The sequence below is a fragment of the Pelobates fuscus genome, chromosome 3 (assembly GCF_036172605.1).
Source record: "Pelobates fuscus isolate aPelFus1 chromosome 3, aPelFus1.pri, whole genome shotgun sequence".
Classification (NCBI taxonomy): Eukaryota; Metazoa; Chordata; class Amphibia; order Anura; family Pelobatidae; genus Pelobates; species Pelobates fuscus.
Window position 1 is genome coordinate 362,706,750 of NC_086319.1, and position 17,010 is coordinate 362,723,759.

Genomic DNA, 17,010 nt, shown 5'->3' on the forward strand with positions numbered 1-17,010 from the left:
AGCCATATAATAATTCCAAGCTGTAAAATTTGGACAAGTTGCCGTTCACCCAAGAGTCGGATGAATTGCAATTAATTTGAAAGTGGATGCACAAGTCTAATAGAGATATGCTTTCCTTCCATCAAGCTAGATCTTTAACCCCTTAAGGACACATGACATGTGTGACATGTCATGATTCCTTTTTATTCCAGAAGTTTGGTCCTTAAGGGGTTAAAGGGACACTCCAGGCACCCAGACCACTTCTGCCCATTGGAGTGGTCTGGGTGCCAACTCCCACTACCCTTAACCCTGCAAGTGTAATTATTGCAGTTTTTTATAAACTGCAATAATTACCTTGCAGGGTTAACTCCACCTCTAGTGGCTGTCTAATAGACTGTCCTCCCCCCTGGCGCAAAAAAACATAATCCATCTTCACCCGGCGAGGGCTCCTAAAGCTTATAAAGCCTTGCCCCGCCCTGCAATTAGGCTCAGAGCACTCTGATTGGTGGGTTTAAGCCATCCAATCAGAGTGCTCTGACAGGTAAATGAAGAGACTGACAGGTAAGTCTCTACATTTACCTGTCACAGCATTCTGATTGGTTGGCTTGAAATCCACCAATCAAAGTGCTCTGTGTCATTTTACACAGGGTGGGAAAGTTCTTTGGAATTTTCCCACGCTGTGTAATTTGACTCATAACTCTCTGATTGGTTACTTAATCCACCAATCAGAGAGTTATGAGTCAACTTACACAGCATGGGAAAATTAGGTGTCCCCCCTAATTAGGTCCCCCCCCCTAATAAGTATTTAGGGCCCCCACCCACCACTCAGGGGTGGGGGCCACGGGGGTGGACATTAGGTCCTCCCCCCTCATTCTAATTTAGGGCCCCCACCCACCGCTCAGGGGGGAGGGCCAGGGGGGAGGACATTAGGTCCCCCCCTCATTCTAATTTAGGGCCCTCACCCACCACACAGGGGTGAGGACATTAGGTCCCCCCCCCATTAGTATTTAGGGCCCCCACCCACCGCTCAGGGGTGGGGGCCAAGGGGGAGGACAATAGATCCCCCTGAATTAGTATTTAGGGCCCACACCCACCGCTCAGGGGTGGGGGCCAGGGGGGAGGACATTAGGTCCCCCCCTCATTCTAATTTAGGGCCCTCACCCACCACACAGGGGTGAGGACATTAGGTCCCCCCCCCCCCAATTAGTATATAGGGCCCCCACCCACCGCTCAGGGGTGGGCGCCAGGGGGAAGGACATTAGGTCCTCCCCCCTCCTTCTAATTTAGGGCCCCCACCCACCGCTCAGGGGTGGGGGCCAGGGGGGAGGACATTAGGTCCCCCTCCCCTAATTAGTATTTAGGGCCCTATCCCACCGCTCAGGTGTGGGGGGCAGGGGGGAGAACATTAGGTACCCCCCCTCATTCTAATTTAGGGCCCCCACCTACCGCTCAGGGGTGGGGGCCAGGGGGAGGACATTAGGTCCCCCCCCTAATTAGTATTTAGGGCCCCCACCCACCGCTCAGGGGTGGGGGCCAGGAGGGAGGACATTAGGTCCCCCCCCTCATTCTAATTTAGGGCCCCCACCCAGCACGCAGGGGTGGGGGCCAGGGAGGAGGACAATAGGTCCCCTCCTAATTAGTATTTAGGGCCCCCACCCACCGCCCAGGGGTGGGGGCCTGGGGGGAGGACAATAGGTCCCTCCCAATTATTTTACTTTAGGGCCCCCACCCCCACTCAGGGGTGGGCGCCGGGGGGGGGGGGTGCAATAGGTCCCCCCCCTATTCTATTTTAGGGGGGGTACCCTTTAAAAAAAAAAAATAACAGTGAGCAGCTGCTCACTGTTTACTAGACATGCCCTACTTTCGGTATAGTGAGTAGGGGCATAATTTACTAATACTAAGTAATCTTTACTTAGTATTAGTAAATTTGTCTGAAAGACCAATTTAGGTCTTTCAGCCTTTTAGTAGATAACTCCCTAATACCGTGGGAATTAGGGAGTTATCTACCAAGCGGCTGCAAGAGAAGTTCCGAAATTCCAAAGTATCGACGTGCAGAAGTGCAGAAGTTGCCGAAGTAATTTCGGAAATGCCGAGCCGAACCGAACCGAAAAATGTTCCCATGCACATGCCTAATTGCAGGTTTAAAGGGATTCTACAGTATAAGGAATAAAAAGTACACTATAGAGCCCTCTGATACTCCACCTCCTCTACGAATACATGTTTTGTAAAAAGAAAATATGTTGTAGTAAATGGATTTACTTTGTAAGAGTGTCAATATGATGTTGGGATACATGTTATTAAAGGTTAGTAAAAGTTATAATTATTTTTTTTAATTATAAGTTTTTGACTCAGTTACCAGTACTCCTTTCTACAATGTACTATTTTTAATTTATTTATATTTTTTTATATTTTGAAATTTGAAAGGGCAATTGTCACTTGCCAGGATTTTCAAAATGCTGTTTTCTTACCTATTCATTCTTATACTGCGCCGATATATTCCGCAGTGCTTTCTAATTATAGAATGGGGATAATTGACAATGACAACAGGTAATTGACATACAAAATATTAAGAGAGAAAAGGGGTCCTGCCCAACGAGCTTACAATCTAAGAGGAAGGGGTAAAGACACACAGGAGAAATAACTGCATGTCAGAAGGGGTAGTGATCAGGGCCGGATTAAGAGCCCAGTGGGCCTGGTGCTGATAATTATGATGGGCCTAATTACAAAATCTTATTGACCAAAAACACTAAAACAGTCCTACCTCCTAAGCGTCATGTATCTGATGGAGATGATGCTGTAGGGAAACTCATAGGATGCAACTATGAGAAAACACATACCCTTTGCTAATCTCATGCTTTCATCTTTCAAGTAAACCCATACCCCCTAACAGCAGTGTCCAGTAAAGCAGGAAGTCTATGGATGCGGAAAAAGGGTGGGCTACTGACACAAATCACATAACCAGAACATCCGAAAGGGCGAACATACACAAAAAGGGGGAATGTCTGTGTCCCTATGTCTCCCAGTCCCTTAGTGTTTGTGTCCTCATGTCTCCCAGTGTCCCCATGTCACTAGGGGACATTGAGAGACATTGGGACACTGGGAGACATGGGGACACAGATACTAGGGAACACTGGGAGACCTGGTAATTCTGAGACTCTTGGGGACACTGGGTGACAGACACGGGGAGACATGGGGCACTGAGACACTGTGATATATAGGGGACACTGGAGACTTGATAAAAACCTGGGTACAGGTCAAAATGTTGCGGTGTCCAATAAACCTGCTTAAAGCTATCACAATGAGTGCCTGAGACACTACAGGCACAGAGACACTACGGGCACTGAGACACTACGGGCACTGAGACACTATGGGCACTGAGACACTATGGGCACTGAGACACGGATACACTGCCATGTCTCCTATGTCTCAAAGTCACCCAGTGTCCCCATGTCTCCCTGTGTCTCCATGCCTCTCAGTGTTTCCATGTCGCCCAGTGTCCCCTAGTGTTTGTATCCCCATGTCTCCCAGTGTCCCTTAGAGTCTGTGTCCTCATGTCTCCCAGTGTCCTGATGTCACTAGGACACTAGGGGACACTTAGAGACATGGGGACACTGGGAGACATGGGGCCACTGAGACACTAGGGACAGTGGCTGGGAGACATGGGGACACAGACTGTGGCCACTGGGAGACATGGGGCCACTGTGTCCCTAGTGTCTCAGGGTCATGGGCGTCCAAATGGGGGGGTAAATGGGGGTACTTGCCCCCCCCCCCCCCCCCGGATTTTTCAGCTTGTGCTTCTTTTTTTCATTTTAGTGTGAGAATACAGTGCAATACCAGCGCTGGCCAGTAGGTGGCGCTGTGAATGGAGAAAGGCAGGAAGCTACAGCTTATCCCTGCCTCTCTCTCATGACTGAAACCGCAGGGGAGCAGCACAGAGGCAGCCCACAGAGCAGGTAAGTGAGGGATGGGGGGTGGGGGAGACCGCATAGAGGAAGGTAAAGTAGAAGGAGCAGAAAGGTTCTGCAAGGGGCAGGAGGGGTCAGCAAAGAATAGAAAGGGGCAGCAAGGAGCAGGAAGGGGTCGAAAGGTTTTCAAGGAGCAGGAGGGTAAAGTAGAAGGAGCAGCAAGGAGCAGGAGGGGTCAGCAAGGAGCAGGAGGGGTCAGCAAGGAGTAGAAAGGGTCTGCAAGAGGCAGGAGGGGTCACCAAAGAATAGGAAGGGGCAGCAGGAAGGGGTAGGGATGGTCTGCAAGGAGCAGGAGGGGTCACCAAGGAGCAAGAGGGGTCGGCAAGGAGTAGGAAGAGGCAGCAAGGAGTAGGAAGAGGCAGCAAGGAGTAGGAAGAGGCAGCAAGGAGTAGGAAGAGGCAGCAAGGAGCAGGAAGGGGCAGCAAGGAGAAGGAAGGGGCAGCAAGGAGTAGGAAGGGGCAGCAAGGAGTAGGAAGGGGCAGCAAGGAGTAGGAAGAGGCAGCAAGGAGTAGGAAGAGGGAGCAGGAAGAGTTTGCAAGGTGCAGGAAGGGTCTGCAAGGAGCAGGAAGGGTCTGCAAGGAGCAGGAAGGGGCAGCATGGAGCAGGAAGGGGCAGCATGGAGTAGGAAGGGGCAGCAAGGAGCAGGAGGGGTCAGCAAGGAGTAGAAAGGGTCTGCAAGGGGCAGGAGGGGTCAGCAAGGAGTAGTAAGGGTCTGCTAGGAGTAGGAAGGGGCAGCAAGGAGAAAGAAGGGGCAGAAAGGAGTAGGAAGGGGCAGCAAGGAGCAGGAAGGGGCAGGAAGAATCAAAAGGAACAGAAAGGATCAGCAAGGGGCGGCAAGAAGCAGGAAGGGCAGTAAGAAGCAGGAAGGGTCTGCAAGAAGCAGGAAGGGCAATCAAGGAGCAGAAAGGGATCAGAAAGAGAAAGGAGCAGAAGGGCGCAAAATAAGCAGAAAGGTAAAGGAGCAGAAGGAGCCTCAGAAGACAAAGAAGACTGTGTCAAATGAAGGAGAAGATAATTAGATTTGAGAAGAAAATGAGATTGGAGCACTTCATTCTGGACAGGGAAACTTTGGACCTTCTCATCTCCCCAGGTAAAAACAAACAATATCAGTGTTAATGTGTTCACTTTTATTTACTGAGTGTCAGGAAACACAGAGGGCCGCTGGGTAGGGGTGCCACTGATTGGCTAGATGGGTCAGCTAGCACTCTAAGCCAATCAGTAGCTCCCCATTCATAAAAACGTAAAAAAATTTATAAATCGGGAACTAGCGATTGGCTTAGAGTGTCAGCTGACCACTCTAGCCAATCAGCGGCACCCATGCCCAACGTCAATCTGCACTTCCTGACACTCTGTTTCAGAAGTCGAATACCACTGAGCGACCTGGAGATCTGGAGCTGAAGGAAGCCTTTGGGGGTAAACCATTTGAGAGCGGTTTCACCCCTTCAAAGAAAGAGCACCCAGGGGCCTCCTTGCATCACAGCATTTTCATTTAGATAAAGTTGTTATGGTGACCAGAATGTTCCTGTAATTTGATGAAAGGAACACTATAGTGTCAGGAATACAAACATATATTCCTGACACCATAGTTGTGAAAACGCTATTCATCCTTGCTTTATGTGAAAATGACTATGCTCCTTCCCTTTCATGACACTGTCAAAAAGGGGCCAAGCATGGATGTCATTACAATTATGCCCCCCCTCCCCTCCCCCTGGAAAAATTCCTTTGGACGTCCATGCTCAGGGTCCCCATGTTCCCCAGTGTCCCAATGTCTCAGCGTCCCCATGTCTCGGAGCTGCTGTCTGGACTCTCTGTGCAGAGCTGCTCCCCCGCGGATCAGTGAGTAGAGAGAGGCAGGGAGGGAGATGCCGTAACTTCTTATCACTGCCTCTCTCCACACAAACAGCGACCCCTACTGGCCGGCGCTGGTATTGCAGAATAATCTATGTTTATACTGAGACAGACATTTGTATTGCCGGTATTACTGCAAAACCGGCACCGGCTAGGCAGCCTCAAATACCTGAGAAATACCTGGCAACCCTAAGAAATACATGAGAAATACCTGGCAACCCTAAGAGTAGTGTGTAAAAAAAAAAAAATGTAAAAAAAAAATTTTTTTTTTTTTTATTTTTTTTTAAAACCAATGGGCCTATTCCATGGGCCTGGGCCTGGAGCTGCAGCTCCATCAGCCCCTATGTTAATCCGGCCCTGGTAGTGATTGATGGATAAGATGCTGGTATCGAAATAAGTCAGTAAAAGTGGTGTGTTAAACAAACAAATAGTGGCAGTAAAGAGAATGAGCTGAGCTATGGGGGCGAGGGAAATGATGAGGGCAGTGAAATGAGATAAGTGTCACCCAGGAAGATGGTTGTATTTAATAAAAATTATAAAAAATAACCCCTCTCTGTCTCATTAGAGATATCTTTGCCAGAAGCTCAAGGAAGCAGGCTGAAGGGTCAGTGTAGGACCCGCCTAGGGGGGGTCTGCCTTGACGTTGGCAGGCAGGTATTTCCTCCAATGGCCATTGGAGTAACTAAATGACCTCCATTTGTTTAAATATACATAGGAATTAAGGAGTGAGCACAGGGGCTGATGTGTACTGCGGTCGTTGCTGCCGCCCAGGAGTGATGGGAGTGAGCCCAAGACTTATCTTTTGTATTAATAATGAGGTGTGTTTTCAGTGACTTCCTAAAGGACTGGAGGCTAGGGCAGAGTCTGATGGTTCTGAGAATGGAATTCCGAAGGAACGGGGCAGCCTTTGAAAACTCTTGCAGATGAGAGTTGGCAGTGTGGGTTCCTAGTCTCCTTAAGCATGCTACTGCCGTACCCATGCTTAAAAAGCCATCCCTAGACCCGTCTTCCCCTTCTAACTATCATCCCATGTCCCTGCTCTCTTATTCCCTTATTATACTCAAAGCTTCTAGAAAGACTTGCCTCAAAACCATCTGTTCAGAGATGCTTATGGTCTCCCGGAGTAACTTATCTATACCTATCCATACCTGTCTCTCGCTCTCCTAACAGAGCCACACTCCAGTCTCACCTCCAGCTACGCTACGTCTCCACCTTGTTTGGTGGCTGTCGCCCTTTGCTGCCCTGTTGTGTATTTGTACCACACCTCCTCTAGACTGTAAGCTCCTTCTACCTATTGTTCCGTGTCACTGTGTAATTGTCTAATTTATTGTTAATTACCCCCACCCCCTTTCATAATATTGTAAAGCGCTGCGGAATTAGTTGGCGCTACTTAAATACCAATAATACTAATAATAATACCAATACTACTACTACTACTACTAATAATAATAATACCAATAATACCAATAATAATCCCATTAACAATAACAATAATAAAAATAATACTACTAATAATTATACCAATAACAATAATAATAATAATAATAATAATAATAACAATAACAATAAAAATAATAAAAATAATACTACTAATAATTATACCAATAGCAACAACAATAATAATAATAATAATAATAATAATAATAATAATACCAATAATAATAATACCCATAACAATAATAATAATAATAGTAATAATACCAATACCAATAATAATAATAATAATAATACCAATAACAATAATAATAATATTAATAATAATACTTAAAATAATAACACTGTGTGCTATAGACAGTCTGTGTCTCTCTGATAAAAGGGACCAGGGGCTCCAGAACTACATTTCCCATGATGCTCGGCCAGCTGAGAAGCTGGGTGAGCATTGTGGGAAATATAGTTCACATCAATGTGGGCGTGTGTATGGTGTTCGTTAACCCTCTAACCCCCGCTGTTACAGTCCTAGAGTCCCCACGTTCAGTCTATACAGGCCCCCCCCCCGGCAAGGCACGGGTTAATGAGCGGGGTGGGCGGGGCTCGGGGCTCCTCCCCCGGCGGATGACGTCAGCAGGGGGCAGTAGAGCGCTGTCCGCACACACAGGGTGCTGAGCCATGTCTGCCAGCCCGGGGTACAGCGAGGAGAAGGGGGGCAGCCTGGGGGAGCCCGAGTATGGGCAAGACCCGGCCAGCGGGGGCATCTTCAGCAGTGACTACAAGAGGTAGGTACCCAGAGGGTGACTGCATCCCCAGCATCCTTGACTGGGGGGAGGGGAGAGGGGGGCAACCATCCATCCAGGGGGGCAACCATCCATCCAGGGGGGCAACCATCCATCCAGGGGTCAACCATCCATCCAGGGGGGCAACCATCCATCCAGGGGGGCAACTATCCATCCCCATGGTATATCTGTATTATTATTATATATGTATGGGGTTACTCAGGGCCCAGCTCAGCCCTGTCTGAGGGGGAGGAGGGTGGCAAACATTGGCATTGGGGGGGGGAGGGGGGGAGAGAGAGAATTATCCATCTCCATATTATATCTGTATTATTATTAATTTGTATTATTATTATAATAGCCCTGTCTGTGTACTGCCCTCAGATTGAGTAGGGGCTGGTGCTGGGCTAATAAAGCAGTAGCTTTAATAAAGGGAGGGGGGAGGTGGGTTTAGAGGGGGAGGATTACACATCCCTCTATTCACACAGCAGCTGGCTCTGCTTTACTGAAGGTAAGTGTCCCCCCAGGGGGTAAATCATCAAAAGTCTCCTCTGTCCCCAATCACTACAGAGGACAGGCTGCTGGGACCTCATCATTATCACATGTCAAAGATGACAGAATATGTACATCCTGTGAGTTTTCCAGAAAAGGTTCAACTTATAACATTTCAATAAAAAGTAAACTGAGACTTAAAAAAAATACATGAGGTCAGATCATAAGTCAGCGCTTATTCTTAGGGTTAAACAACTTACATTAGAGTTTGTCCAGATTTTGTGAAAAATAAATAAATTCAGCTGATATAATTTATATTATATCAGCGGTTATCATATTATCATTTTTAACATTTTTTTTCATCTTCCCTTATCGCTGGGAAAAGGGCTACTGAAAACGACAGAAAATTCCCAGGTCTTTCCACCACGTTAGTATTGGCACCTCTGCGCATGCCTGGACGCTTTCTACGGACAGGTCGCAATGGTTGCGCACATATGTGTGTGGTGTCGTGTGTCTTACATGTGCACATCTTCACTTAGTGAACCGGTGGGATTATTATAACTGCAGTGATTTTTGGAATGACTGAAATTATAAATCGCTATTGGATTCATTAGCTAAACTGTAAACTTTCAGAAACTGGGGATGGGCTTTGCACTTTGTAGACTGAATAGGCTATTTTTAATGTTTATTTTCAGTTATTATTATTTTATTATTTATATAGCGCCGTCAAATTCCGTAGCGCTGTACAATGGGTGGACTAACAGACACGTAATTGTAACCAGACAAATGGACGCACAGGAACAGAGGGGTTGAGGGCCCGGCTCAATGAGCTTACATGCTAGAGGGAATGGGGTAATGTGACACAAAGGGTATAAGTAGGGGTGTGAAATATGTTGCTAGAAAAGTATTCACTGAGAACTTAGGTTATTTTTGACAGAGAGGAGTCGTGGGGAGAGGATGAAAACCTGCTAACAGTTTAATTGATACTCTTTCCAGAAGAAGTGAGTTTTCAAAGAATTTTTTTTGGGGTGCGCTAATAAAATTATTTCCTATTACATTTATAATGAGAAATAAAGGGAGGAATCTGATTGTAGTATAAATTCAAAGAGGAGCTCAGTAATCAATGGTCACAAGGCATTGGGAAGGGATAAACCTTAAGTTTAAAGTTATATAGATAGTGAAACATTGCTTGGACCAAAAGATATTTGATCATTAAATAAAACTCAACATTTAATCTTTATTTATTAAAAAATAGCCTTTCTATTAAAAAAGAGGACAAAAGCAATATTTACATAAATTAATATAGCATACATGAAAATAAAGAGAGTATGTACATAAACTCGCTCAAAATCGTAGAAAAAATAGGAGTGGTTGAAACAATCCAGTAAATCCTACTATATGTAGGAGGTCAGAAGTTATTATTATTATTATTATTGGGATATATATATAAATATATATATATATTGTGTGTGTATAGAAACATAGAATGTGACGGCAGATAAGAACCATTCGGCCCATCTAGTCTGCCCAGTGTTCTAAATACTTTCATTAGTCCCTGGCCTTATCTTATAGCTAGGATAGCCTTATGCCTATCCCACGCATGCTTAAACTCCAACAAAATAGGGCAGTGATAATGTGTATGTCTAGGATTGTGTATATGTCTGTATGTGATTGTGTGTATGTCTGTGTGTGATTGTGTGTGTATAGGTCTGTGATTGTATATGTGTATAGATCTGTGATTGTCTGTGTGTGCGTATATCTTTGGTTATGTGTATATGTATGTGCATGTTTATGTGTTTAGAAGATAGCTTCCTAATTTGGAGTTATCTACCAAACAAATGAAATATCAAAATTAAGAAAAGGGCTTTTGAAGTTTTATTATATAAATTAATTAATAAATTAATTATATTATATATTATATATATATGTGCTGCCCGAGACATTTCCTCTTCGCTCAATGTGGCCAGGGGAAGCCAAAAAGATGGACACCCATGTTCTAGACCCTGCAGGAGCCTCCTGTGTCTAATTAAAGTTCAAATTACAGAGCAGGAGACAAAAACCTCTAACGCAAGTTAATGGCTGATTGAAAATAAAAGCATCTTTTTCCATGCAGACTGTGGAGTCACGGACAGGGAAGACATGGCTAGGGCTGCAAAAACAGAAACAAAGGTGATTCACTAAGCTAAAGTTGTTTTGATAGGTGCCCCACAACCTACATTATTTATGTTTTTATTTATCTAAAGAATTGTTCAGGTGGCAACTTCTTTAAATAAAGTGCTTTCAAAGACGGCAGAAGATTCAGCGAGCTTTTCTGGCCTCAAAGCTCTTGCATGTCAGTGGAAGATGGAAACATAGAATGTGACGGCAGATAAGAACCATTCGGCCCATCTAGTCTGCCCAATAACAGTTAACAAAATGTTTAACACCAAAGTCTTGTGTCCGGCACCAGTCAGCTCTGCCCCCTCTTTATCTGTTTAGGTCCAGATCAGTAGCCACCCATTTACAAAATGGCTCGAGAAATGTACCTTTCTCAAGCCGTTTTCTGGTTGAATCCCTGAATGTAAGCCAATGACAAGGACGTACTGACACAATAACAACTTAATTCCGAAAAATGAATGAAGTCATCAACAGCACAACCCCAACATTAGTTTTGCCTGGGACCAGTTTACCTGGCACCGCTCAGACATCAGAACTTCTGCCCTTACTTGGGCTAGCGTTAACTTAAATCACAAGCATGCCCAGCACACTGGCGTCCTCCACTGACCCTCCTTGTTTACTCTCGCAATTGTGTGAGAGTCAACACTGAGGATCATCGACGCAATGCTTCAGGAAGTGACGCAGCGCCAATGACAAAGTTGACAAAATCAGTAAAGATCAACCCTTTGTCAACTTTTCTAAGCCTGCTGGTTCTACAAAAGGAAAAAGTAATCTTTACTTTTCCTTATGTATACCTTTAGCTGTGTTTGTCTATTTATTGCTACATGGCTGTGAGACCTGGAAGCTATAATCTGCAATGAGCATATGCAAATGTCCTATCGACTGGGAAAAATAATGTAAAGTCAGTAATTGGTGTCCACCTCTGTAACTGCGTGCTACCACCTGTGTTTACTCAGAATGTCCACTGGAGGGCGCTTCATGTACAGCTAAAATATTTACGTATATACCGTATAGTGTTTCTTGTGATTTATTCTTACAACACACATCATAAGAGCGCTATGACTATTAACGAATTAGAGAATTTGTCTAAATCGGCAATTTTGCTCTAAATTTTAAAATTTGTTTTTCAGCTCACCATAGTTCGTTTTACGGAATAACCCAGCAAGAATGTGTATATTTGCCAAGTAAGAGACAGGGGTTTCATTTTCTAAACACAGAAATTAAGTGAATTAAAAATCAATTTCAAATAACCAAGCGGTGACTATAGCTGGAAAGGAGAGCTCTTCCAAATCAACTAGTTTAGGTTACAGTTTGAATTTTTTTTTTTAATCTGGAAATTACAAATTTAAAGGGACCTATCTAGAGACAGGGACACTAAAGCGTTAGAAATTCAGGTTTGAAATGAACTTTGAATTCATAATGAAATTCCCAACATTCCTCCCTTTAGTGAATAATCTGTTTATTATGGGTTTATATAGCCCCAACAATTTCTGTGCCCTTAGATACAACACTAATCTGACAGTCATTGTGACAGAGGCAAACTGCGAGAGCTATGAGAGGCGTAATCACTAAACTGTGAGTTTTGGGGAATTGCAATTTACACCAAAATGGAAGATTTGGGGAAAATTCTATAATCACAGTTGTAGCCTGCATTTTGTAACCAGATTGTCACTTTACAACAATTCTCTGTTCAGTAAATAAACCACAATGTTTTTGTGAAGCAGATTTTCCTGATCTTGGAGTGATTTACTGTCCTAATCTAGGAGTAAGCAGTGTCCTAACCCAGGCGTAATTATTGTTATCTAGGAGTAATTATTGCCCTAAGAGTATTTTACTGTGAGATGGATGTGATATCTCGTTTCAAACAAAGTTGGTGATGAAATTTTCAATGATAAACTTGCAGCGTCCCCTCCAGCTTCCCCCTCCTGCAGGAATCGTTTGGGGGGGCCTGCTTACAGTAAAGGCACCCATTACTGATGTGGTGATCAGTCCCTGTACCGTGCTATGAATCTGCCTAAAATATTTTTTAGTCTAGCTGTCTTTCTCTAACTGAGACATTTTCCAGCTCACCTCGTGTTGCCTAAAATGTTCGGAATCTATGGATGTGATGAATTTATGCTTATCGGGGGAGCCTTAATACTGGGTTTCATTACTACAATACATAATGCACCTGTCGTGGTTAACTATATTTATTACCTGTTATGTGTTACATTTATGTATGTATGTATGTGTGTATAAATTGTTTGTCATATTGTACCCTATTGTAACAATGCAATGTTTTGTGGACCCAGGACATACTTGAAAACGAGAGAAATCTCAATGTATCCTTCCTGGTAAAATATTTTATAAATAAATAAAAATGGCAAAATGCAGGTTAGAATTGCCTCCCTGTGACAATAGAGTCATTGAAGATTTTTTTTCCAATTTGGAATACATTTTTAATTTTGGTTTTCAATTCACTGCAGTTCAGTGTTTAGTAGATAAACCAAAAAGTATTCGTTGTAGTTTTTTACTAAAGTACAAATTGTTGGGGATTCAAAATTCTAATTTTTTAGCCAAAACAGTTAAATTATATTTTCAGTTCAGCGAATTTGGCCCCAGGTTTGAAATACACAAATATTAGCATGGTATTGAATAACACTGCTGCTAAGTGTGTAGTGAATGAGTTGGATGTGATGAAGGTGTGTGCATGATGGGAGGCGGGGTGGAGAATGCAGCTTGTGTACCATTTTGGTGTAGGCTGAGTCATGTTCACAGTGATATGTGTATGTGGGAGGGGTGAGACAAGCTGGGTTGGGGGGGGGAGGAAGGTTTGCAAACGTGGCTGAGCAGGGAGTCTGCCAGCAAAGAGGACCGGCTTGTGAGAGAGAGGAGAGCGGAGGATGGGAATGAATGAAGAAAAAAATAAATAATTGAAGAAAATTACCAACACCGTGAAAAGTAGGAGATGAAAGCTAATTGGGAGAGATTAAAAAAGAAAAGAACTAGTGGGAGATAAATAAATGAATGAAATAAAGAATAAGGGAGAGGCAGTAAGCATTGATATTTAGAGTTGGGTACATTTAAAGGGGTAAATAAGAGAAAAGGTTAGGTGAAGACAGGAGGGGGTGTGGGACATAGTGAAAGGGGGGTTGGAAAAGTGAAAGGGGGACATGGTGAAGAAAGGAGGGAGTGTGGGACATAGTGAGGACAGGAGGGGGTGTGGGACATAGTGAGGACAGGAGGGGGTGTGGGACATAGTGAGGACAGGAGGGGGTGTGGGACATAGTGAGGACAGGAGGGGGTGTGGGACATAGTGAGGACAGGAGGGGGTGTGGGACATAGTGAGGACAGGAGGGGGTGTGGGACATAGTAAAGACAGGAAAGGGTGTTGGACATAGTGAGGACAGGAGGAGGTGTGGGAGATAGTGAAGACAGGAGGCTCCCTTATAAAGGTGGCTGCAGCTGTTTTACATGCTTGGAGAGAGGGAGAGAAGGACCTTAACACCTGTAAATCATTAACCCCCTACGCACACAAACACCCCGCATCAGAGTGGAGCTACTAAAGTCTCTGGAGTTTCCATGGCTCTGTATTAACGCGGGGAAGGGGATTACTCAGGAGGAGATACAGAGTATCACCATCTAAACCCTATTGATTAGCCCCACTGATCGGTATGAAGGAAGTTTGCGGTCTGCGTCAAGACATCCCCTGAACACCCGCCATATGGACATCGGAAATTCGGAATCACCATCAAGAATTGTTTCTTATCTGGGGCCGTTACCAGTAATTGCATTTTTTACCATAGGTATCACAGACAAGAGGCTTATATTGACCCCACATCATCGCTGTATGGATCTACGGATGGATATAATAATTGTCACTGCCAGGATTTGTTACTGATCATAAACACCATATTAAATGCCTAAAACCGATCTCCCGGATTATTGAAAAAATTGTATTATTGGCATCTGTCTGGAAACCTTAAATTTATTAGCAAAAGCATCACTCCAAGGATCTATTATTTCACATTGCACATCAGTTTAAATGCCTACTACTTTGCACACTGGGCATCACATGCAGTACACACCTTGAACACAGGGGGTGCCATCATCTTCTAGTCCCAATGAGCAGTCCTGGAGTCACTCGATGTAACAGCTACTGATCACATCATTCCAAGCCCACTGATCACACTGGAAAACACTCTAAAGACGAAAATACGAAGTACCTGTCGCCTGCGATTCTCTATGCTCTGCCTCTGAATACACTGAGCATCACTACCCGGGAGGGGGCTTGATTTGAAGACGTGCAGGTACTCAATACCTGCCCCTTATCCCATCTGCTAGTATCCAATAACACATGCATCACTTGAAGTGTGCACTAAGTTTACTAGCACGGAGCATCCTGTAAACTACCGTAACTATACATCCCCAAGTATATATATTGTGCCCAGACAATACACTCCAGCATGACACCCATGCAGAGGCTCCTGCAGCTGCCAGTGACTGCTGTCAATATGGTGAAAAACCACAGATCTGAAGAGGCCAAGAGCCCTGTTTTTAGTCAAGATAGTGGAGGCCAGACCTTCTACAACGCCCTGCAAGCAGACGAACTGCGGCTACTCAAATCTCCGGAGTTGGAGCCCACGGTGGAAAGCAATGGATCCAGTACTGTCAGTCAACCTATGCGGTATGAAGTGTGCACGGCTATAGGTGTATGTTTAAAAATGTATAATGCACAGTAACATATCTAAACATGAGTGTAATTAGTAACACGATGCTAAAAGCGGAGAGTTATGCAATGTGACAGGTAAACAGATGTTTAGAGCAGGTGTATAAAGGATGGGTTTTAACATAAAATTTAGATATTTTCGTTAGAATTTTAATTAGCTGGACTCTGAATTATTTTGAAACTTTAACAGCCAAACTGTGAATGTCGATAGCCAAACTGTGAATGTCGATAGCCAAACTGTGAATGTCGATAGCCAAACTGTGAATGTAGATAGCCAAACTGTGAATGTAGATAGCCAAACTGTGAATGTAGATAGCCAAACTGTGAATGTAGATAGCATTTCAATTTCAGCTCATTTTGGCTAAAATTTTGCAATTTACAGGGTTATTCACCAACGTGAGAATTCATAATGAATTCAGAGGAAATTTCAAATTTTACACCAACGTATCTGAACTGGAAGCATAGCTGATTCAAAGAATTTTTCCAATTTCACTATTTTGGCCTTAAATTTGAAATTAACTTTAGTGAAGATGCCTGTCAGTTTTTAAAATAACCCGTGTCTTTTGTGTGAGAAAATATGTCTTATTCTAGCATTGTTAAGAAATCCCCCCTACCCCTCCAAAAAAATGACATTTTTATGTTTAAGTTTAGCGAATAAGCCCCCTTTAAAACATTTTTTAAAAATGATATTCTTTATTTTTGTAGGAATAAGCCCCTATTTACCAGGGGTTAGAAAAACTTTACAAAGTTAGGTGCCTGTTTTTTGTTCACGTCTGGAGTAGTGTAGATGATTGTGTGTACAGGACACATAGACTATATGGGGAGTGACTTGGAAAGTAAATAGAGGTGATGACAGCGTTGGTCCACAAACAAAGCCCTCCAGATCAGTCATAACCCATTACCTACATGCCAAGGAGTTCCCTAAGGTACGATTTTAGTAGGATTTTTAGATTAATTCTAACAAGTATACAGAGCAGAGATTTTTGACTCGATGTTGAAGAGAAGCGATACACATATGTGCACAAAGTTGTTTTTGCCCTGAAAATTGAACACATTCTGTGCGCAGAAAAATAATACACTCACCAGGAAAGCAACGTCACTCGCCATAGTGTAAACAAATCAGCATTTGATTCATATATGGAGTGTCGGAGATATTTCTAGAGTGGAAGCTGATTGGCAGAGAAGAATCCAAAACAATTTCATGACAATCTCATTTGGAGGTATATTTTTGGGTGTCAGGTGGTCTCACTCACTGCAGGACAGTCCTGATGGTATGTAGCATTATTCATTGGACCTATGAGAGAAAATCTAACTTATTCTACGGTAGATTCTAACAGTCACACTCATTGTGTAACTGTTAGGAGAAGCAGTCTGTGTGGGAAACCATCCTCCTCATTAGAGGGTTGTCCCTTTGGGTGGCCTTCCCACTCATTGAAGATAGTCTGTATGAGATGCATTGGAATATAGTCTCTATTGGATGCATTAGAGCAGTGGTTGCCAAACCAGTCCTCAAGGCACGCCTTCCAGTCCAGGATTTAGGGATTATCCAGTAATGTCCAAGATGTTTTTAGAAAGAAAAAAAAAAACACCTTTACAAAACTGGGTAATCCCTAAATCCTGGATTGGTGGGCGTGCCTTGAGGACTGGTTTGAAA

At 43.9% G+C, this 17,010-nt stretch overlaps 1 protein-coding gene across 7 annotated transcripts in view; it reads left to right on the forward strand.

The window, feature by feature from the left end:
* Positions 1–7,863: 7,863 nt before the first annotated feature.
* Positions 7,864–17,010, forward strand: part of AP3B2 (adaptor related protein complex 3 subunit beta 2) — a 62,279-nt gene continuing 53,132 nt past the window's right edge. For 4 of the 7 annotated variants that reach the window (XM_063449277.1, XM_063449280.1, XM_063449278.1 and 1 more), the window contains exon 1: positions 7,864–8,005. In XM_063449277.1, coding sequence (XP_063305347.1) covers positions 7,899–8,005 — 107 coding nt within the window. In that variant the 5' untranslated portion in view covers positions 7,864–7,898. Of the gene's footprint in view, positions 8,006–14,008; positions 15,315–17,010 lie in introns of those variants that run through there. The other 3 variants (XM_063449276.1, XM_063449275.1, XM_063449274.1) reach the window with 2 other exon arrangements.